This window comes from Pomacea canaliculata, linkage group LG6 (genome assembly GCF_003073045.1).
Source record: "Pomacea canaliculata isolate SZHN2017 linkage group LG6, ASM307304v1, whole genome shotgun sequence".
Taxonomy (NCBI): Eukaryota; Metazoa; Mollusca; class Gastropoda; order Architaenioglossa; family Ampullariidae; genus Pomacea; species Pomacea canaliculata.
In genome coordinates this window covers 8816395-8839502 of record NC_037595.1, presented here as the reverse complement: position 1 = coordinate 8839502, position 23108 = coordinate 8816395, and the positions used below count along the sequence as shown (strand labels likewise).

Here is a 23108-nt window from a genome sequence, read left to right as displayed (position 1 = left end):
GATACCTGGATGCATTTTCCCCTCCTTTATGCAGAATGTCCAAAACATTTGCACACACACATATTAAACTTAAAAGTGACTTTTACTCACTTTAAAATGACATTTATCACTCATAAACATTCATAAACAGACTGCTGGCAGAGGAAACATGTTTAAATTGAAGATCATGTTAAAGCATGATAAACACAAAAGCATGCTCATGAACATTGCCTTTATACAAGACAAACATGCCATAATGCAATGTTGGCATTTGAATGCAACAGGTTATGTCTTCAGTCCAAAAATGTGGCCTTAAATAATACAGTAGCAATATTTTTTAACATAATCATAGTTGCTCTATAGTAACTGCTTAATTGTAAACCGTCTTTATTGCACAATACTACTACTTTGCAATGCAGTCTGTTCAAATGAAGATTTGTTTCTGTAGAAATCTATGAAGAATATGACGGAAAAAAAAATCCAACATTCACATGAAGTAATATACTTATGATGTTGAACATGTTCTTCATAGCTACTTACATCACATGAAAGAAGTCCCAAAGTCATTATTTACCATGTCCAGACTCATCCTCTATTCCTTACCATAATTTTATCACCCTAGCATATTCACGCTGGTAAAAATCGACCTGTACCTGTTCCCTCTGTGGCACCACGGAATGGCCGGTTTGTAAGAGTCACTACTCTGGGTTTGTCTCTGTATTTTGTTGTCGGAAGTCGTTCCCATGTGGACGCTTGAGTAGTCTCCAAACTGTCTTTGTGCAGTTTCTTGTGTTTGAGATCGTTCTGGTTTATGTGTCTCTCCCTGGCCAGTATGGGTTTTCCATGTAGAATACAAGCCTTTATGTCGTCATCAACCGTATCGGCGCCGACTTTGGGCAAGTACACTTTCACCTGAATCTTCCGTCTGCCTCTGGAATCCTGGCTGTCAGAGTCACTGGGTTCCGTATCCTGAGAGGTGTGTGCACTTAAAGGGGTCACAACTATCGTTTCATGGGAACTGGTTTCCTGACGTCGGTGGGGTAGCCTGGGTGCAGGCGTGATGGTGTGATGGTGTGGTGCTAAGGTTTGGCAGTGATGATGGGGCTGAAAATTGTTCGACAAACTGGCGCCGTGGATGCTGGATGGTTCTGGAGTGGATGGCGGTGTTATCAGACCGCCGCCATCACGGCGAGAAGTCGGAAGGCGGAGCTTCGGGTGCTGCAGGTTTGCTCTTTCAAACACATCAAACATTGAGAACGATGAGCGATGTTACCTTCTCCACCAGCTTTGGCTTGATTTGCGTCAATGATTTGACACTGACGGCTTCTCCACCTGCCACCCCTGATGAGGCCATCTCTAAAAGGGTGCCACGCAGCAGATCCTTGCTCGCAGTCATTGCCTTACCCATCTGCCAGGCCTCGTGATGGTGTCGCACCGTCATGTCCGACTGGGAGCAGCCGTCACGCCGCAGGTCGCCGCGATTTTTGCAAATGCCCTTGATGATCTCCCGTTCTCCTTTCGTCAACATGCCCTTGTCTCTCAGAAACATCCTTCCTGGCGTCACCCGGGCGGTAGTTTTAGACATCGACATTTTCACTCCATCCGCCTTTTTCGTCGCGATTTCCGACAGCGAGAGAGGTCCTCCCGCTGGTCCGGCCATCTCGCGGTAGATGTGCGAGGCCGAGGCGGTGCCCTGCCTGTCGTCCGACAGGTCGTAGAAGCGGGCGACACTGACGTTATTTCGCGACATGCCGTAACTTCCGCTGGGAAAGCAGGGGCATAGGTCACTAGGGCCGACCTTGACCTGAGTGGACTTAGAGGAAGAAAATCGCAGATAGTCGAAGTAGTTTTCCAACACGGCAAAGCACTGGAACAGAAAGCAATGTTTATTTTAAAAAATGGAGAACTCCAATGGTCATTTGTAACTTTATGTTCCGCGGACTGGGAGAGGAGGGAAGCACAAGGCGAAGAATCAAGAAGAAAACTAGAAGAAAACTAAGAAGTAGGTATCCACAGAAACAGCGAAGTTTTCATGCCAAGACGCAATGATGCCAACAGGTGTTCCCGGCAGGTGAATCGTTTTCACGTGCAAACTGTTTATGGGGTGACAACTATGCACTATCATCACCTTGGTCACCAGAAATATGCGATGAAAGGAGGCGAAGGAATAAGGAGTGTCATGGACTGCGTCACTGACTTGTAGGGAAGAAGGGGGCAGCGAACAACATGACGTCAAGTGAGAATGACGTCAGACTGAGTGCGTCATTGATTGGAAGAACGTGTCGCCTGCTGCACGTGAGAGAGACAACATGTCTGTGTGTATAGGGTGAGTGAATGTGTGTGTATATATAATCATAGAGTGTGTATACATATATAGTATATATATAATTATATAGTGTGTGTATAGTGTGTGAATATATATAATTATAGTTTGTGCATATATAGTGTGAGTGAATGTGCGTATATATAAAATTATAGTGTTTGTGTGTGTCTCGTCTGCGTTGGTTCCAGCATCCGTTCTTATTATGTTTGTGTTTTTCATTATAGTAAAGCTTTTTGAGCCCGCCTTTAATGGTAGGGAAAAGCGCTATACAAATCAACTTCTTCTTCTTATTATTATTGTTGTTATTATTTGTTTTTTTCCGAGCTGATGTTTTAAGCTGAAGAACAGCTATTTCTACCTGTGCCTGTAAAGTTGACTCAAGAAGTTGACTGGCCTTACTAAAGGATTCCGTTTATATTTATAAAAGGAGTTGAACATTTCCTGTTTGAGTGCTGTTCAGGAGGATGGGTGCAAAGTTCTTGTGAGTCATGAAAATATATAACTTTGGCTGACAAGATGTACTATTTAGAGACCACGAAACAGTGTTCACACTGCCAAAGTGTAGCTAACCGCATACACCCGGCCTCCTTTCAACGGTCAGAGATTCAGTCTTAAAGAGGATTCGGCAGACGACCAAGCGAGGCATCTGCCAGGCTATTAGCAGGTGACGGACATCAGCAACTCTGGTCAGTTTAAAGTCCGGCAGTTGACCCTCATATCGGAGTTGTTACAGTTACAACCGTTATGAGACAGGCCCCGTTACACGTACGACCATAACAATCAGGGTTTGTCACAACCATGACAATTCAATCATTCAATCAATCATACTCGCAGTCCGAGCATAATAAAATGACATTGGGCAACTCGGCTTGGTGTTCTGGGACTCTGACAGCCATCCAACCCGCCATTTGCCTGCTGTACCACGGAAGAACACATCGTTTGGGGGGAAATGTCGAGGAGGCGTTTCCATGAAAGCGTTTACGATGCTTTGTGCAGTTTAATCAATCAACACCGAGTCTCGAATGGGTGGACACAGGAACCTGCGTTGCCAAGTTTTGTAATTGTGTGCCATCGATTATCGCCCCAACCTATACACTCACACCACCACCCTCCCAATGCAACAATGCCGGGTGGGAACATGCCTATTCTTATCTGTAATTGGTTGGATGAACACTCGGCACTTTATAAAAATCGTATTATGCAAGGAACAGACTGCGCTTCTCTCGACGACAACACAGACAAACATTTGTACACATAGAAACTGAAGCACACGCTTTGAAGGTTAGTCACAATTCTGTATTCTGAAATGAGAAATTTTGGTCATTGAAGAGGATAGTAGAATTAGAAACAGACAAACATACAGACAGCCACCAAACAAACAAGTTTGCAAACTCAGGTCAGAGCACAACTAATTGTTTGGTCATCCAGCAAATTGTAAAAATGGCCCTCCATCAGAAGCTTGGTACCCGGCACTTAATCAATTCTAAAAAATTCAAGTGTGCACTAAAAAGCAGGTCTTTTCCTCCTAACAACTGTTCAATGGTGTTGGTTGTTTTTCTTCTAAAATTTCAATTAATTTATCCCCTAGAAATGTCTTTGCAGACTGCTCTGATTTACCCATTGTTACAATGTGTGTCTTCTTTTTATTCCTCTTCATCCCCATTAGAGCATATGGACGCACAATAAGTTTATGACTTAGTCTTTATTGTCTGTCATTTTGTTTGTTTGTTTGTGTTGTGTGTGTTTTGCACATGTCCAGGGCTTATCACAAAATGTACGCTTTTATGTGACTGTGACTCGGTGTATAGACATAAGGTTAGGGTTATTTTACTAGGGCTATCTAAAACAAACTAGGAGAATAACGAACCATATAAATCAACGAGTGCTAGAATAAAATTGACACAAATAATGAAGGAACAAACAAAGAATATAAATTGCTGTTTCCATCCATAGCCAGGATCACCGCTCGTTACAAAATGTATAACATGAAAAATTTCTGATACACCACCGCCCCCCATAAAGAGAGGATTTATCGTAGAAAAGCCCTCAACCGGTATTATAAGTATGCAATATGCATGAGTGATCGTTATCATGGTCTGATTATAAAATAAATAAACAAGCCTCGCTGGCCGAGTTCATAATGGCTATACGCAGAGGTGGAAGGTCAGTGTGTCTAATGTTAGTCGATATCTATTCGATCACACCTGAGCGGAGAAAACATGCGCGTGTGCGAGACAAAAGATGAAAACAATGGAGGGCAGAGGACTGACCTCAGGTCTGGAAGGTGAGGCCGTTCGATTCTCTGTGTCGCGCGCTGGGGCCACCCGGCAGGAGACGGACAGCCGCGCTTTACTTATCTCACCCAACGGATGCGTTGCCGGGTGATCCATCTCCGTTACAAACATCGATCACACATTGCACTGTTGGGTGTCTGGCCTTCCAGGAGTTTTTTAATATTATTTTTAATTATGTGACCTAACGAAGTGGGAAAGTCGAGTCGTGAATGTAGTGCGGGGATGTGTTTATTTTAGTCGAAATTAAGCTGCCGGAGCTGTTGTGTGGGTAATAAAGTAGTCGGCCATAATATTGTGTTATACATGCTACATTACATTAAATAATACATCATAGCATGCTCGCTACTATATCAAGCATTATCGCTATGTAATTTCACAGGTCATCGTTATTATTATACATGATGTATTACGCCCCTCCACTATATCGTTTGTGTATAAATATATCAGGTAAAGTAAGGTCATCCCTTAACCCTTTTTTTTTTTTAGCTCGGTAGGGGTGGGGAATGAGGTGTTAGAAACCTCACATTTCTCTGGGTGGTGCCCATCTCCTCTCCTTCGCTGGCTTACCTTCCCAAACCCTCTATGCCGTCTATGGTGTCCGGTACCCATTCCCAAACAGATGGGTCGACTTGGAGAAGTTTGCTGCGCTAATACTTTATTATACATGATATACTAATATTTCATCCATTAAATAATACATGATACGACACACTCGCTACTATATCCCACATTACGTGCAGTGTTATATTACATATTATTATCATTATTGTAATACTACATTGTATGTATTACCCCCGCCACTATATCATAAACATATAAATATGCAAGTGTGATCTGTAATACTAGCTAGGTCACCTCTCGTGAGTGTGTAGATGCATGTGTAGGAGTGGATGTGCATTATGTGTTCGTGAACAGATTTTGTATTTGTTTGTTGTGTGTGTGTGTTCATTATACGTGACTGCACAGTTTCTCTGCACTGAAATTGTGACTGATGCTGTTACTGTCACTGAGAAAGCTTCTTATCAAACGTTCCTCAGAAAAATGCATACATCTTAACAAACAGGCCGCCAGCCTTATCCTCTCGGTCAGATAAGGATAATGGATAACAAAATTATAGAAGCGATGAAAAAAAAAATTGCATTCTTTTATCTAAGAACTGCCAAAGTTAAATGAGAGCTGTTCTAATAGTGTCAGATGAAACGATGGCTATTATTCGTTGTACAGCTAGCTCAGTGACACATACACAAAGAGATTTCAAAATCTACAAATTTGCATTCACTTTAAAAATAATCCGAAGGCTGTGCCACCCGAACCTGAACAATAAGTTGTCATACCTGATCCACCAGGAGCCTGGCAAAGGGAGAGAACTCTGTGCGCTTTCCTCGCTTGAAACATCGTGAACCGTTACATTCACAGTGAAACCTAAACGTCTAACGAGCAGCACATCTCACGCGGCTCATTTGCAGCCATGACAACATGTTTACATGTTCACAAGAAAACAACTAAAGCACAAAGAATGCCTCGGTCGTTTTCCAGGCCTGCAGCAGCGCAAGTCTGGCAGCAGCAGCAGCAGCACGAGCAGCAGCACGTCAGCCTTGTACCAACAGGGCACAGACGGCACCACCTTCGATTGTCGTCCGTGGAGGGACAGGGCACTCAGCGAAGTCTATGCATTATTGAACGGCTTCTCATTTTTGGATGGTGGAGGTAGGAAGTGTCCAAAGCGGTTTCTTTACTTTTTTAACGACTAAGCTGGACAGATTTCGTGAAAAGAAAGAGCAGTCGTTAAGGTGAGGGCGGGGTTCTGAAACAGCAGTTCATGCTGCTGGCGTGTGTGTGTGTGAGAGAGAAATGATAGAAAGTGTGTGTGTGCTGGTGAAAATATAAATGATTACGTCGCGCGGTGAGTGTGGGGGCGGGGGAGCGAAAGGATGGGGTGCAGAACTTGATGGGGTTATCTTGAGGTGACCCGCCAACGCTCCAGTGACCGTTGCGACATTCACTGGAGGCGGAAACAATCAGCGTGCCACTATTTCTTTCTTTTTTTCTCTCTCTGTGCAGATGGCGCTGCTATCACATACTCTTTCCCCAAATTTGAGCGACTAACAATCCCCCTCCCCACCTCTTTTCCACCTCGGTTCTAGAAATGCAAATTTACAAACATCACCACAAGCGGAAGAAGTCAGTGGGCAGTGACTGTGTGTGACTGTTGGTGCGTGCCTGTGTGTGTGAGACTGTGTGTGTGTGACTCCGTGTATGTGATTCTCTGTGTGTGTGTGTGACCGTGGGTGCGTGTCTGTGTGTGACTGTGTGCATTACTCTGTGTGTGTTTTGCGCGTGCGCGTGCCAGGAAATTGGATTGACTATAAACACAACACAGCAGATGATTGTGCTTTATCTACAGCTGATATCACCCACCCAGGAAGATTTACCCTTGTTCGAACGCCGATAGCTGGTCTCTACTACAATAATTTTATCGTAATGGTGATGCCTTTCTATTATCAATTATTATAACTTCAGGCTTTTATCGACATATTTTACCACAATCTATGGCTTATACAAATACATTTAGCTGATTACTGTTTCTGTTAGATGTAATCATGGTTTTCATCGATTTTCTAATCATTTTGTTTTTGAAGCTAAGGTGTTTACCTGTTTTTCTCTCTAGCGTAGCAAAATACGAGCAGTTTAGTTGGCTGTTGTTTGTTCTTCGGTCCAGCTCACTCCCGGAAGTTATTTCGTTCACCCGTATCACGAACTTGTATTACTGGATTGCTGGCAGACGATTCTTTTTCCCCCATTTAACTACTAAAACGAGGCTGGTGTATTCAAAGCTTCCGGTTTAGTCACATTCTTTGTTTAGGCTCGCCAAGACTAACAGCGGAGAACTTCGCAAGAGACTAAGCGTTGGTCTCGGCAGACAGACAACAGTCCACCTATACACATCCATGCCCATATTGATGCTAGGATTCGATGTCATGAATGATAAAACTTCTACTTACACCAAAAAGAATTTCTCCTTCCAAGGATGAATCCATCTGTCGTTGGCGATTTCGACCGACTGCTTGATGCACTTTGTTGTCATTTTTATATGGAGTCCCTTGAATTAATTAAATATTTTCTTCTTTTTTTTTCTCTCTCTCTCTCTAAACATCACCCACACAAAAATTGTTGAAGGCGGTCGTACTCACAACTGCCTCGGCATGAGATGTCTTGCAGATTAATCAGACAGCAACCGACCTCACCACCCGGTTAAGGAGTCTTTTATGAGAATTGGGTTCTTGACCCTGTCACTAACAGCTTTTTGTCTGTTTGATAAAGGCAAAGGACTGAGGTTTCACCTTCTCCAAGCGACCGCCAGGAAAATCTGGCTGCGTGGATATCAGTCATGCCAAACCCTCGAGAGAGACAAAGAGAATGTCTGTTGTAAAAACGTGGTGGGACGGGTGGGAAGTGGGGCGAGGAGGGAGGGTGTGGAGCGGTGGAATTGCTGCATGATCAATGGGGCGATACAAGGGTGCCGACGACTCAGACAAGAAGGATATCATGATACCCGATCCCTGTGTCATGTCAAATGATCGAAAGGGAGATCTCAGGTGTGTGACGGATGACTGGCTTGTGGAGAAGGACGAAGAGAAGAGAAATCAGCTGAGCTTTAACTCTTTAACTGAGAATTAGGAGCTTCAAATCTTCGAACACGTACGATACCTACGAGCTTTACAGCTGTGCTGAAACTTCCGAAAAGTAAATGAAGATATAATCTCAATCTTAAAATCTTCGCAGTGCGCAGGTAATAACTGATCTTCGGAAACGAAGAAATGACAACTACAGAAACAGGTTTTAAAATGTAATATCGACCTATGAGATCATAAAGTACTGTCCCCGATGTTGATTTACCTCTGGGGTCGAAACTAACTGTCCCTGTCATCATTTTACCTCCTGAGTCGCAGTTAATTACCCCAACATCTCTTGACTTTTGGTGAGGTGCCATTGGAAAGCGTGTCTTATAATAATAGCTAGGTGACAGCTTACGTATTGCTAGAATATCTGTGGTACTAACACCATGATGGAGTAGCAAATACTACAAGCAACTGTCTCCTATTTTTTTTTTGTGACGACCTACTCGTTGTTAAGCGAGCAAATCTTGCCCAAACATACTCTCCTGTAATATTCATTCATCTCGAATAACCCGGATGTCTCATGAATTTCACAAACACCAGCAGATGGTGTAAACAGATTCGTGTATTTTTCGACAGCTTTTAGCGAAATGACAGATCAATCAAAACCTTTTGTGGCTCGGTGCATGAAAGTGAAAATGAAAGATATGTGTTAAAAAGAAGTATATAAGAATTATCAGAAATAAAGGCACGTGATCTAAGGTTATAGTTTATGTACGGAACGTGCGTCCTTTCCCTTGTTAACTTCTAGAACGAGGCCAAAACACAAATTCGTTTCCGGTTTAACTATCAACATCATGAAGAGCAGGCAATGCGAACTCTCGTGTTGACAGAGGCACAAAAGCTTAACTTCTATGGTCTGTTAAATTTTCGATTTATTGGCTCAAGTAAGTGAAAGTACAAGGGCTTTTGTCAAAGAAGAAAGAAATGAAAAATGGATAAGTAACCAATTTATTCAAGTCTATTGTTGAATTTTATCGCGGTTCTGGATGTAAAACTGTTCAATGGTTCGCCGATACCTGACAGTTTACGACTTACCGGAATGTTAAGACTTGTTTTCGGCAGACAGCCAGCGGTGTAGAGATATACGTCCGAAGCTGACTGTTGAGATTTACGGCTCTTTCAGTAAGAGGACCCTTTCAACACTTTCATTACTTGTGATCCAAGGCTATGCCTTTTCTTTTTCTTTTTTTCTTTCTCTGCGCGTTCAACTGATCGCGCCATCGAAAAAGTATTATGTATTGTGACCTTTGCCCTCTTTCTCGAGTGCTGCACTTGGGAAAGAAAAAACAGCCGGGGGACTGGAGTGCGCGGCTTAGAAATGTCAGTTTATAACTTTTGGTTGGCTCTTTATGCGAGTATCGTTGACCTGAACATAAGTTCAGCTTCAATAAGAAAACGTGAATATACTTGGTTCTTGACAAGCTACATGAAAGTGTTGATCCGTGAGCACGGACGGTTCCAGGCATTCAGACGAAAACGACAACACAGACCCGTGAAAGCTGTTTGAGAAAGTAATTTTCCAGAGAGTATTAGAGCAAAAATTCTTTACTTATCTCTTTCTTTTCTCTCTCTTCCTCCTCCTCCTCCTCCTTGTGTGTGTTGGGGGAGGTGGGAAAAGATTATGTGAAAGACAGTGAAATTGAGAGAAAGATTAATACATTGCTTTTGCTTTCAAAGGCCAAAACGACCGTTTAACGCTTCGCAGAAGGAACTCAGTAGAACAGGGATACATACTTTCAGACTCGATAGTGTAGTCTCGGTTCACCATTTAAATAAAAGTGAACTAAAGGATGTCATACGCCGGCTGAGTTGCTTTAAAAATCCGTTTTCTTTTTCCAGTCAATAGCATTCTTTGGTGTCCCACCCTACAGTCTTTTCACTAAAAAGCAAAAGATTTAATAGTCGAGAAGGTGTGGGAGCAATAACCGTGGTCCACTGTGTCTAGGACAAGGGTGGGCAAACTACAGCCCGTGGACAACTTTGGACCGGTCCGTCTGCCAAAATATGAAGTGTTCTGGTTTTCATGTCTTTTATTCGGAATATGTTAATTTGACTAAAAATTTATTTATCAAGTACAACAGCATCAGAAATCGCCAGCCCGTAACATTCTAACAAAGTACAAAAGATAACAAATAACAGCTGACATGTCTGATGGAATCATTAAAGAGCATCGGAGGCAGCTGCCTTCAAAGGAAAGGTTGGTTTTAAAGTTTTATCGTGAATGAATTCACACAGCTTCACTTTACACAATATATTCGGTAAGTATAAATCATTATGAACTTATTTGTTGTCTATTCCATTATCACTAGATTTGTTATGTACTCACCTGGGTGTTTCGTATGTTACCGGCCCCACAGCTTAGAATTCTGAGACCTGCCCGCTAAAAAGAAAACTTTGCCCACCCCTGGTCTAGGGCATGGCTTACCTACCCTAGTAAATGACAATGTCTTTGCTACTACAGCACTTGCTGGGTGGGCAGGGAAAGTTGTCTGTTTACATATCTGAGCACAGGTAGACCATATTGACCACAAGGCTGCCATAGGTTGTCAAGGATGCGAGTAAATACTCGACCGTGTGGTGGCGGTGAGAAATGTGACCTGCTGTTGTCTGCTCTCAGGGAAACGGAAAAATAAAAAAAAAATTTTTTTTAAATATTATTTATGTTATTTGGAGTCCGGGTGCACAGTTGCTCTAGTTGGATGTTAATGGTTTGCTAAGCTGCTGATATTTTATATGCTTTAAGTTTTTATGTTTTTTCAATATTTCGTTTGTTTTTATTTTTGTCTCTTTGCTGCCTTGTCATGACGCATAATGATTTTTCGACCTCTCTCTCTCACACACATGTGTGTATTGAATTCTAATGTGAACTACCATTTTTAATCTTTGGAAGGAAAATAACAAGCTATGCAGATGTCACATCGGTACAAATGTTAATCGACTCTCAGCTTCGTCAGTACGACGACTGCTATGGTCAAGTCCTCTTCTTCCCACACGAGTGTTGGAGAGTGTACTTCCCCTCCCTACCCTATGTTGAATTTCCATTAGTTTCATTCCACTCACCTTTCGGGTAGATCAAAGCAGCGACGGTTGGTGAAAGTACGACTCCGGACGAACAGTGTTTCCATGGTGTCGCGTGCACAGCTTCGGGCGGACATCGCAATTTCCCTTCTGAAAGAAAAAAAGTAAATGAAACTAAGGCGAAATTACACACATACGAATACTGCCTGTATATTTTCAAGCACGAAATGAGAATTTATTTCGAGTTACTAAACTTTACATAAAGAAGTGGAGCAGTTTATATCGCGATTTCAGCCGGCATCATGTTACATAAACACGTTTATGCAAGTGTGTGTTTGTGTGTGTGTGTGCGTACAAAATCCCTTAGACTCCTTTATGAAACCGGAATGCGCTTGAGATAATGGGACAGTTACAGATAGATTTAAATAATTATAATAATCATGAGCTGACTTTGTGAAAAAGCATTTCCTTGTTTGGCGGCCAACGGTGAGCTGTGCTTGAAAGATTAGGAACGAACCACACACATACCCGCAAGAGAGATAAAATGGATAAAACCGTGGCAAACAAAAGTGAAGTACAAGGATGAACTTGAAGAGAATCTTACCCAAGATTGAAGAGTAAGAAACTGAAGAGTGAATGAAAGAGTTTGCTGGAATATAAAAGATTTTTCCTTAAGAGGTGGATCTGGAGGCAGGACTTGAAAGATTCGAACTGTTTATCCGATAGATAGCAACATAAACAATAACAGATCAAAGAGACTGACTCAGACAGTAGGTAGGCAGTAGTTCAAACTTGGACAAGGTTGAAAAACATGGCAGGATAATTACAAGATCGGTGATCTCCGTCAGCCGGTGAAACGAGCGGAGGAGGGGCGTGATATGGTCTGCTTTTCGCCTGCGGAAGACAATACCAATGACATTACTCTGAACCCTTTGAAGTTTGTCCCATTAATGGTTAGAGAGATCGACACGAAATATTGGTAATCTACACCCCACACAAGAAATTTAGAAAGGACATTGATGGCGGAGAATCTTCGAAGAGGTGGACTTTCAGACTGCAATGATGTGAGATGCAGGAGACAACGATGCATCAACAATGACACCTGACGGTTTTGGGAAAGAGAGATAGTTTCTCCACAGCAAGTAAAAGTATCAGAGCCTGGCAAACATTTGAATAATCACGTGTGATCTTTCATGTGCTGTAAGAAGATTTCTGCGAGCCTGGAGCCATTCCTTGTTTGTCAGCTCGCCCATTGCACAGCTCAGACGCAGAGGGAAATGATGCATGGAAACGACTGCGTTCACTCCTCTGGGTATCAACGGACCAAAAACGGAATTCTTTGCGAGGGCACTCATGTCAAAGAAATACGACCTCTCCTTTCCATAAAGCCGTCATTCCGATTTGTTTGCCCTTTTTTCTCGTTTATGCCGATAATTTATCGCGAAATACCTTTGAAGAGCCTGGGCATATTTTTTCATCACTAGATTGCCTTTTTTTTTTTACGACTAAATTGACTGAGCTTGTACAAGCAGTTCCTAAGCAAACAGTCGGCGAACTGCATTTAATAATCATGTTTCATACAGGCAATAGCCGGTTATCAGTGTGCGCATGAGTGAGCAGTGAACAGATGTAAACGCCAGGAGGGAAAGCCACTGACTGAAAAAAAAACAAACAAGAATCCTCAACATGCTGAAAGGTATCCAGAGGACCGAGATAAAATACTTCTATAGATGCCATTCCAACTTGTGTGACTGGAAAAACTTGTATGAACTGGATCAGTAGCCACAGGCTCTAGAGAACTAATTTAAGAAGTAATGACTTATAGTTTCGTGTAAGAAAACAATATAATATTCTATCCAATTTGGAGGCTTTCGCTTCCCAACATTTCGTTTCCGAGCGTTTCTAATCGTCGCTGTGCAATGCCACATTCATAAACCTGCCATCGAAGATAACGGCCAAAATTTATTTTATGACCCTGCATGTCGAAAAGATATTTCCCTATGCAAGCCACTGGAAAAGCGTGTTTTATAAAATATTATTACGATCGTACTTAAAAAATCTAAGCAAAAAAAAAATAAAATTAATTTTTAGGTGCGGGCTGATGTCCAGGCTCCTCGGAGTCCGCTGTGTGGGAGGCTCTTGGCGACAAAGTGTCCGGAAGGTGTCGTTATATCGCACCATTAAAGGAGGCAGGGTTTTGGCCAGGGCAAAAAGCCTTAGGGACGGGGTGAGAAATTGCCGGTACCACGCGATTTAAACGCGGCACGATTTTCGCCTGGGTGACAAACGACCAGAAATAACGAGCTCTATGCGAGTGCGCGTGCAAGTGTGTGTGAGAGAGAAAGAGGATGAGAAGGAGAAGGGGAAAGAGATGGCAAATTTGATTTACAAAAACGTGAATGTGCCTGGAAGAGAACTCAAACGAAACCCTTTTCCGCCGAGTCACTCGCGAACTCCATGTTTTATTAGCCGATGTCGGAGTTGCGGCAGGTGCAAGTTGTCACGTGGCAAAAATAATTGCACACCTCGCACAAATCGACTAGCACCCACTCATTTGCAGCCAGCGTGGCAAATTTCCACCAACGAGCATGCGCACACGCACTTTGCTCTACTTAGCCACATCCGGTTTAAGGGAGACAATTTGCAACGACACTGGCGCGACCGGTGACAATAAAACGCGATTAAGGCCGAGAACAGGGTGGCGCCATCGACCCTCAGTAGACTGTCTTGTGGATGAGATGAATGGTGTATGGTTCTTGTGTACACCTGAGGATATGCACTGCTACCATGGGAACCAAAAAACAAGATTTTAACATTTCACAATTTTTTATCTCTATTATTTAAATTAGATACTAATAAAGAAAATTTTGTACTTTTCTCAACACACATTAGGTCAGAGATTAGTCTGGATATCAATAATTTACTGATAAAAATGACAAATTAATATTTCACAGAAAGTCCAGAACTCGCAAACTCAACATACCGTGGATTTTATTTTTTGAAGAGGTGGACTATGAACGCAGCTCACCGGCGAGAGCACTGCACGGCCCCATCCGTTATTCTGCACGCACAAGAAGTTACTTTAATCAGACGGCGACAAGGATGCAGCAGAATCTCAGGATTTCGAACGCCCTGCTAAGCCCGACTTGTACCGTCTAACCATCCATTGTAGAATGTTGCTGAAGCGGAAACACACGCGCCTGGGAGGTCTGTGAAGACGGGGAACCTCAAAGCTTGTCCGAGGGCTCTTCCAAAGTTTTCTTGTAGGAAGCTGGCCACGTGCGTGGGGGGGAGAGAGTGTTATCGATTGAATTGATGGAGGGAGGAGGTTGAAGGGGACGATACTTGAGTGCGGGATGTTGCTGTTGCCACTTAGCTGTCTGTGACGCAAGCATGTTTACTCTGGCGCACACACGCAAACGCACATGCACGAACGTCGGGTAAATCAAGACTAGATAGAAAGAACGAGTAAATTTGCAGACACCGACACACCTACATGTACACGCATCCGCGCGAACACACACACTAACACACAAGAGAGAGACGGGGGGATAGAGAAAAATAGAGTTTTACTGGGAGGAAAACAACACGCAATCTATTCAAACCGACCTGTAAACTACGAACACCAATCATTTGATCGCCAAATATTAAATCTCTGCCACCCCGAGCAAAGCACTATAAGAAATGCAGAGGTGCGAATGACTGGAACACAAATAACAGCCAGTCAAACAAAACAACTCAGACTTGAATGCAACAGCAACAGATCGTTTGTCACACTTATTTAGACCGTCAGTGGCAGCAGCAAAATTACTTGCAAGAGCATTTTTTATGTTTTTTTTTTCTCCACCACCAGCAACAGCGACGGCATAGCGGCTTGCTTGGCACGGTGGCATCTTGACCCGCTTACCACCTGGCAATTATTTTACCTGGCCCGGTAACCTTAACGTCATTGCCTTCGGAGACTAATTCTGTCAGTCTGTCCACCTGTCTCCCGAATGTACAACACATGAGATTGCATAATCTTTACAACAGTACATGTGTGTCCATTGTGTCTCCCGTATTTACAACACATACAGTACACAATATTTACAGCGGTACAGTGAGTTGTGTCTGAGTCCATGTGTACACCACAGCCTTTCAAGTGAGCTGATACACTTATACGATAATTCTAAGCGTATCGAGTAAAAATATAAAATAAGAGTACCTTACCTCCTAACCCGAACTCCTTATTTTAAGAAATAAATTATTTTGCGAGAAAAATTGCTATCGTTAACCATTTTTTTTAAATAAAAAATGATGTCATATCAGACGTTGTCACAATTTTTACATCAATTTTGTATCATTATATATTAATTTGTATGACATGCTCGCTCCTCGCCGGAACACCTACCTGAAAATCTTTCCGCAGTGGTCTAAGTTTTAATCTCCCCAAAGTCAACAACCTCGGAATCTTTGTCGCTGCTTATCTACCGTTGAACACCTTTGTCATCTCCACGTATGTGTGTGTGTGTCATCAGTCTTCTTTATTTCATGTAAACTTCCAAGCAGGGGTGTGAGACTGACCTATAACTATCATATCATCCTAAATCCAAGGAGCAGTTCACAACTGTGTTTCTGTCACAATCACATAGACTAAACAAACTCGCGAACCCGACTTGCAGCTTGTCATCATCCAATAATCATAACACTCGTGTAAAACTAATTTGTGAAGCTGACTCACCCGAAACTCCAACTCCTTCAGAACCTCGGCACAGAATCCCTCCGCAAGGCGCAGATCACAAGGCTACATTGCAGTCAATAGTGTTGGAGAACCTGATTCTGGTAAGTAAACCGCTGTACGTAGTTCACCACGAGAGCTGCGACAACCACCGTTGGGAAGAAGTGTCACATTTGAGAGCAGAGCAAACACAGACGACCTGTACTTCAGGTGGATGATAACACCAATCATACCTTCAGTCAGACCAGCATGGCAGACGGACCTCCTCACTCCTCGTCAGACGCTTATCAGTAGTTCGGCTCTATCTCTGTCTCACGAAGACGGTGGATTATTTTTTTACTGAATATTTTTTTAAAAAAAAAAAGACTTGGTGAGGGGAGTGTAAGAAATCAGTCTCTCCCCTGATGGTTTATATCCGCAGCTGTAACGTGGATTTGACAATTAAGCTCTGGTGGCAGGTACAGAGATTCGCACGATCCAGGCGCCCCGAGAGAAAAAAAAAAAAGAACCTTGCGCTGTAGAGTCTTAAAAAAGTTATAGATGGAATAGGATACGTGGCCTGACGACCACCACTGCCATCGGCTATCCTCAGGAAATCAATTTGCTAAGCCTCCCTTGTCATAGCGGTGAGAATAGGACCTACAGGTACTCAGCGTCCGCGGTGAGTGCGGGTAGAATGTCGGGTACTCGGGTCTGGCAGTGCGGCGTTAACAGATGTGGGTAGGGGGAAGGTTAATGTGCTTCAATAAAGTCACAGGTTTAACCCTTTCTGTGCTGGTCTACGTGTATCTCGTGGAATGAGGTGAATTATTCTTAACACCAGTTTTGAAGAATTTGTGTCTATTAATGACCTGATTCTTTAATTTAATCAATTCGAATAAAATACAAACCTGCTCATCAGTTAACCTAGGAGCTCTGATAATCGTAATTTAAGGAGTACTAGTGACTGTTCTATTTTTTTTTCATGAGACCAAGAAGAAAGCATTATTCATGGGAACACGGTTTGGAGATTTCGCTACCACGGGGATAAAAAGTTGTCTACCATTGCCAGTCACCTCTACTCACCCGTGAAATAAAAAATCCTCTGAAGGAAAAATATGGGTATATGGGAAGGGGTCGAATTTCTGTGAACCAGCCGAGCAGGGTGACACACAAAAAAGACAAGAAGCTTCTATCTTTAAATCAGCAGCCCGCGAAAAAAATGAAATTGGAAAAAGATCAGTTACCTTTAAAGCATTCTCTGTAGTGGTGGTGCTTCCTCCTTCCTTCCCTACCCCCCAAACACTAGTGGCTGTTCAATCTGCCCCTATCCACATACCCCAGACCGCAGGGTGTCTCACCGTTCAAACAGATCATCGACCAAAGCTTGGGGTGAATTGAAAGTTCCGCCAACTCCTAGGCTACAGCAGATATCTTAAGCCCTCCACTATACAGGTGCACTTGTTATTTGCAGAACTTCTCGACTTCTTTGGAAGTAATTGTGCCAACGGAAAGCAATCGTGCCAATCCTCCCACCCTCAGCCCAAGCATGATTAAACAAAAGAAGCAATATACAGCGACGAACTTGCTGGACGGTTTGGCGAGTCGCTGTAGTTGAAACAGTTTGAAACACATAAAGGTGTCTTTGTTCCCCACGGCCCTACTGAAGAGAAGACAAAAGTAGACAAATCTGCTCTATTTTACTGCATGAGTGCGGGAAACATTAAAGTACCTGTGCAATGGTAGATTGGAATAGGGAGGGGTAGAGAGAAGAGAGGTAAATAATAAAATGAAGTGTGAGGTAGAGTCGGGGATCTAGGACCCTACTATTCGTTTGTTGCGCCTTGCCAAAGCAATAAAAGTAAATATCGAGGGAAGGTAAGGGGGGGAGAAAAGGTCCATGCTGACAGTGAACGATATTCACATTCTTGCCTCAGTATTTTTTAAGGGGTGGCTGTCCCCTTTGCCCCCTTGCCACGGTGCCTACGCTAGAAATAAAGACGACAAAGTAATGAAATACAGAAAATGGAAAGAAAGGTAGCAGGAAAGACTGATTAACAGTGTTTCACATTTTTGAAGTAAAATAACTATGCAATAAGTACATTTAAATAAACTTTGATTATTAGCTATATTACTTGCATTGTGCTAATGGTTCACTATCGACGCTGTTCTGTTTGTAACTTGATCTTGCGCTCAGCGAACGAAGGCGAACCAGGGGAGAAAATCCAAGGTAGAATTAGTTAAGAAGAAGTTTTAATAGTTACTTCCCTTTAACTGCACCATTATGTCTGAACTCATAGCCGCTTGTCTCTTGAGTGTGTGAACACAACTTGGAGGACAGCACCTTACTTTATCCCCGCTTTACGTGTTTCTAGAAGGACAAGGATAATGGTTAGGGGAAAAAAAGAAAAGAAATTGAAGAGCTAAATAAAAAGTCGGATTGAGTGAAGATGGCTATCTAATGTTCATCTAGTCTGCACAAGGCTTTGTCTTGGTCATATTTCGCGAAGAAAATGAGACGATAAGGAAAAAAACATTGTCGTGGTGGAGAAGGGGAGAGAGAGAGCGGATGTGTGTAGGAGGAGAGAGAGAGAGAGAACTAATCAACGACGAAGGCTCAATATTGATTATCTTTCAATAGATCATCAGTGTCGTCACGTTTCGCACTGTCGATAAAAGGACGAGCGTGCTTCCTTCGAGGCATAAAAAAAAGGTCCATGGATGTGCGGGTTGTTGGAGATGGGGGAGTAGCAACTGTGCTGACTCCTCCTGGGGAAGGGTAAGCGCCATGTCTCAATCCCAGAATTCCTCGATCTCCAGATGACGTCACATGACAAAATGTTCTATCACTGGCGATTTTTGAGAGCAAAATAAACTCGTTTTGCCTTCCGGTCGATTCATGATGTATGCTGAGTAGCGGGATGTGTGAGCATAGAAATACTAATATTGGCGGAGGACATGAGGTCACATATGGCCCTCGAGAACATCAGGCTGACCAAGATGGCGACTTCCTCAGACATCTAAGTCTACAAGAAGAAGGAGAAACAGGAAGAAGAAGACGATGCAGAGGGAAAAATAAACGAGATCTAGAAAAAGACCAAGAAGAGGACATGAAGCATGAAGACCAGCAAGAGGACACGAAGACCAAGAAGAGGACAAGACGACAAACAAGAGAAAGAATAAGGTGGATCTAGAAGAAGAGGTGGAGTTTCTCTTTCAAAGTAAGACGACGACTAGAACGGGAAAGAACATTCTAGTTCAAGAGCTGCTCACCAGCAGGCTCAAGCAGTTCCAGTTTTCTTCCAATGTCCAGAATTATAGATCCACGTCTTTTGATAAACAGCGATGCACAGATCGAACAGCAGCAGTTCTGTTGCGTATGGGACTGGTGGCGAGGTGCTTGAACTCTGGTAACGGTGATGTACTTGACCTCTCTGGTGGGAATCCGGAATTCAGGGACACAACTCAGCCCTTCGCCTCCTGTACCAGTGAAGTGGACACGTGCGTGCTGGGAAGTAATGTCGGCCGTTTGTCTGCTCCGTTTGTGAAAGCAAAATATGGACACAGCAATGAAGAATACCCTGAGGACATCTTGAAGATGGTAACAAAAATAAAATCCACAAAAAAGGAAAATCGAAGAAGAGAAAGCAAGAAAATAAAATGCAAGAAACAAACAAACACAAACAAATAGACAGACCGAAGGATTAAATTTTAAAAAGCCAAATTGCCTAAAGAATCTAATCCCAAAACTGTCCAACTTTTTTTGCTTCCAAAAACGTTGGTTGCCAAAGAATGAAACAGTTTCTGACGGCCAGAATCCTGGAAGTTAATCTTGTTCGATTTAAAATGCGACTTCATTACCGCTTACTCCCCTCCAATTCTTGTACCTCCATGTGTCTCTTCAGACGGCCTTTCAATCTCTTTTCTCTTCCCTTCTTTCTCTTTTAACCTGTTCTGCTCCCACTCCCCATTTCTCTCTCTCTGCGTATGTGCATGTGTGTGTACGCGCGTGCCATGCGAGGAGAAGGCAGAAGATGACAAAAAGAAGGAGAAACAAGATGGAGAGTGAAGAAGGGTAGAGATGATCGATACCCGATCAAATACCCAGTAGGCGCCAAGAAATTTTTCACGTGGCTTGCAGTGTGCGGTTGACGGCTGAGGGTGACTCGCCCAGGGCTCTCTCTCTCTTCTGTGCACGAGCCCTGGGAACACAGGCACCTGCCTTGCTGGAGAAACTGCAGCAAACCTTTCTTCCATTTCTTTTCTTCTATTCTTTCATTCATTTTTTCTTTCTTTTTCTCTTCAATCTGAAGAATTTCTCTTTTCTTTCACTTATTTGTTTTCTGTTTGTTCATTCTTTTATTGATTCGTTTGTTTGCTAGATCCTTCATGTGCCTTTCTTTCTATTCTGGATTATATTTTCATCCCCAAATTTATAATTATAATCCATTAAGTCACTCGCACATTGATGGCGAAAATGTTGACAAAACTCTTTCACTGTAGCTTATAGAAGTTTGTAATTGTTTGTTAAAAACGCAGGGATACTTTGCTCACAGACTATGATGGAAATAGGGCTACAGGCATGGAAGAACTAGAAGAGGTTGAAGGAAGTACAGTAAATAAAGTCACTACAATAACCTAGGAGGTCACAGTCGGTACGAGTCCATGCTTCAACCCTCTCAGTCCAGAGAGCCAAAGTAACGGGAGTGTGGAGAGGGTCTTTGAGTGACCTTTGTGGCACTGGAAGACTGAGTCACCTCAGGGGAGAGGTCAAGCATGAATCAACAACGTGGTGCAAACATTATGAGATGTTACTGAATACAACAATCCGCAAGATTTCAGTCACTCAGTAGCTAAACAGAAGATGTCTGCTTTGTGTAGTTGCGACTCCTTGTGTGCGTGTTGGAGAGGGAATGTGTTTATTTATTTGTTTGTGTCGTCGTATGAAAGAATTTTTCAAAAAATACTGTTTCTTTGTGTGTAACACTATGATTTCTATGTAACACTATGTTGGTCTGCGTTTTTGTTCGCGTATTCGCGCGTGACACTGTTTTTCTGATGTGTTTAGTCTTCCCATCTATCCATCGTGGTTCCCACTTCTCTTTTTTCTCTTCTCGCCACATTTTTTTCTCTTCTCTCTTTTACTGCATTTTTTCTCCCTCCTTGCATATCTGCTCGCCGTTCCAGAAATTTCCATCTTGACGGTGGGCAAAGATAATCAAAGAGCACGCAAACAGGAGTTTGCAAAAACACTCTTTAACTCCCTAAGAAACCAAAGGCTTCTTTTTATCGAATTAGACAAAAAAAATTTGGTCGTGTCGGCGGAAAAGGGACCCTTTTCAGGTTGCAAGGTTTGAGGCCTGGTAGGAAAGTTCTGTAATGCACTTGTCAATCTTGATCGTGACTGAGCTCACCCAATCATTGTAAAAGCCAGCGCCAGTGTCCAGCCTAGCAACCAATTCAATTCTCTGACAAATCGCACTTCGTTTGCTGCTGACAGCGTAAATACTTTTCCACCTTTCTTGTCACCGACAGCAATTCTTCCCCCTTTGCTCTGTACACTTTGTGCGATTGGACAAAGTGCTTCTAAATCCTTTCTGTCAACCAGACTTGTGTTTTTGGATGCTTTCTCTCGCCAGGGTCTCGATTTAGTTTTTCCCCTTCTGTTTTTGTTTGCCTGCTCCGATGTCTTCTAACTGGATTCAGTTGCTGTCCCTATTGCTCTTACCTTGTATTTAAATTTTATTTGCTGGAGAGGTTTTGTTTGCTTGGAAGTCTGATGACGTACGTGCCGTCCTTCCAGAATACCTTCCCTACTTTTTTTTAAAAAAAGATTTTACTGGATGTACACTCTTAAGGAAGAAATATCTGTACGGAACACAAACCACAAATCAAAATGAGGACAATTTATGTTACAATTGTTTCTCCAAACGCACTAAACAACTATCATGTGGCAAAAAAGATGTTTAAACATCAGACCAGGCCGTTACTAATTCATTCATTTTCCAGGAAGTATCTTTCTAAAATCTTGTATTGTCTGAAAAATGTACTGACAGGTATACTTAAATCAGTTTTCAAAGTAGGAAGTGGATAACATAAATTAATTGTTGTTCTTTTATACTCTGATGTTGGACAAATGGAAGTTGGAAGCTGAGCTGCCATATTTATGATACTAGGACTAGAGATGCTGAGAGTTACTGTCATTGAGGCGACACGATAATGTATATTTATTATGTATATTTTATTATGTATATTTATTATCCTCAGTGCTCGATTCGCCGTGTCAAAGGTCTGTTCAGACAATTGCAAAGCATCACATGATGATGCCCAGTGAAGCTGCAATGACGGGTCTAAAGAGGAATTAGATATTGCAGGAAACTGAATGTGTTATTATTTAGAACTATAGAAACGAGAGTTCCATCAATGAAGCTTTCAATGTAATCGTTCTGTGTAGTGTTCTCGAACTTTAAACTTTAAAAGGTCATTGATTTTTTTTCTAATTTTTTCCAGACTGCCTTTCGATATTTTGTACAAACGCTTCGTAGCTTGATTGTTGGATCAGGAGGTCGCTGTGACTAATTTGTCTTGAAAATAAGTATTTTTGGTTTATTTGACCCAGACTTAGAAAGTCTCATTAGAAAATACATGTCAGTCAATACACTGTTCTTTCTTTGGTACAGTCCAAGTATTAAAACCGCCAACCTATTTCAGTAAAGCAAGTTGAGGATGTACTGGGTAACACGATCACCTCCGTGTTCTGAAAATAGCCTGACATTGATCTCTGTGCTCGTATGGAGGAGTGGCTATGCTATCAAAGAGGTTGTGGAGGGGGGTAGGACGATGGCAGAACATAACCTACGGTGTCGTAGAAGGAAGGAAGGACACAAGAAAGACGAAACACTTTGTCTGTTGTCTGCTAGACCCATCGTGGTCAAAGGAAGGGAAGGGAGCAGCGGGTTTTCAACAAGTTATTGCCTGTCTCTTTCTAGTGTGCCTTGTACGAAAGCTTCGGCAAAGACTTCGATCAGAATAATTCGCCTCTTGTTGTAATTGCCAATTCCGCGGGCACTTGGGCAGGCAGCATCTCAAAAGCATGAGAAATGCCGCCAACCTTGAAA

At 42.6% G+C, this 23108-nt stretch overlaps 1 protein-coding gene across 5 annotated transcripts; it reads right to left on the bottom strand.

Moving 5' to 3' along the window:
* Positions 1-193: 193 nt before the first annotated feature.
* Positions 194-17640, bottom strand: LOC112565691. 5 transcript variants are annotated; one of them, XR_003099467.1, is made up of 4 exons: positions 16015-16768; positions 14278-14355; positions 11337-11444; positions 194-1846 (listed from the first exon to the last, which is right to left on the bottom strand). XR_003099467.1 is itself a non-coding variant. In XM_025241339.1 (2 exons), the coding sequence occupies exons 1-2, from the start codon at positions 7632-7634 to the stop codon at positions 1223-1225; spliced, it is 660 nt and encodes a 219-aa protein (XP_025097124.1). In that variant the 5' UTR covers positions 7635-8045; the 3' UTR covers positions 194-1222. The 5 variants fall into 5 exon arrangements, 1 of the variants encoding a protein (XP_025097124.1); XR_003099469.1 differs by lacking the exon at positions 16015-16768 and adding an exon at positions 15685-15815; XR_003099470.1 differs by lacking the exons at positions 14278-14355; positions 16015-16768 and adding an exon at positions 17238-17640.
* Between the last annotated feature and the right edge of the window lie 5468 nt (positions 17641-23108).

Excerpts from the sequence above, each read along its gene's own strand:
- LOC112565691 (XM_025241339.1), bottom strand. The coding sequence starts at position 7,634 with ATGGATTCATCCTTGGAAGGAGAAATTCTTTTTGGT. Across the intron at positions 1,847-7,598 it reads AAGGAGAAATTCTTTTTGGT|TGCTTTGCCGTGTTGGAAAA; the intron begins GTAAGTAGAAGT and ends TTTCTGTTCCAG.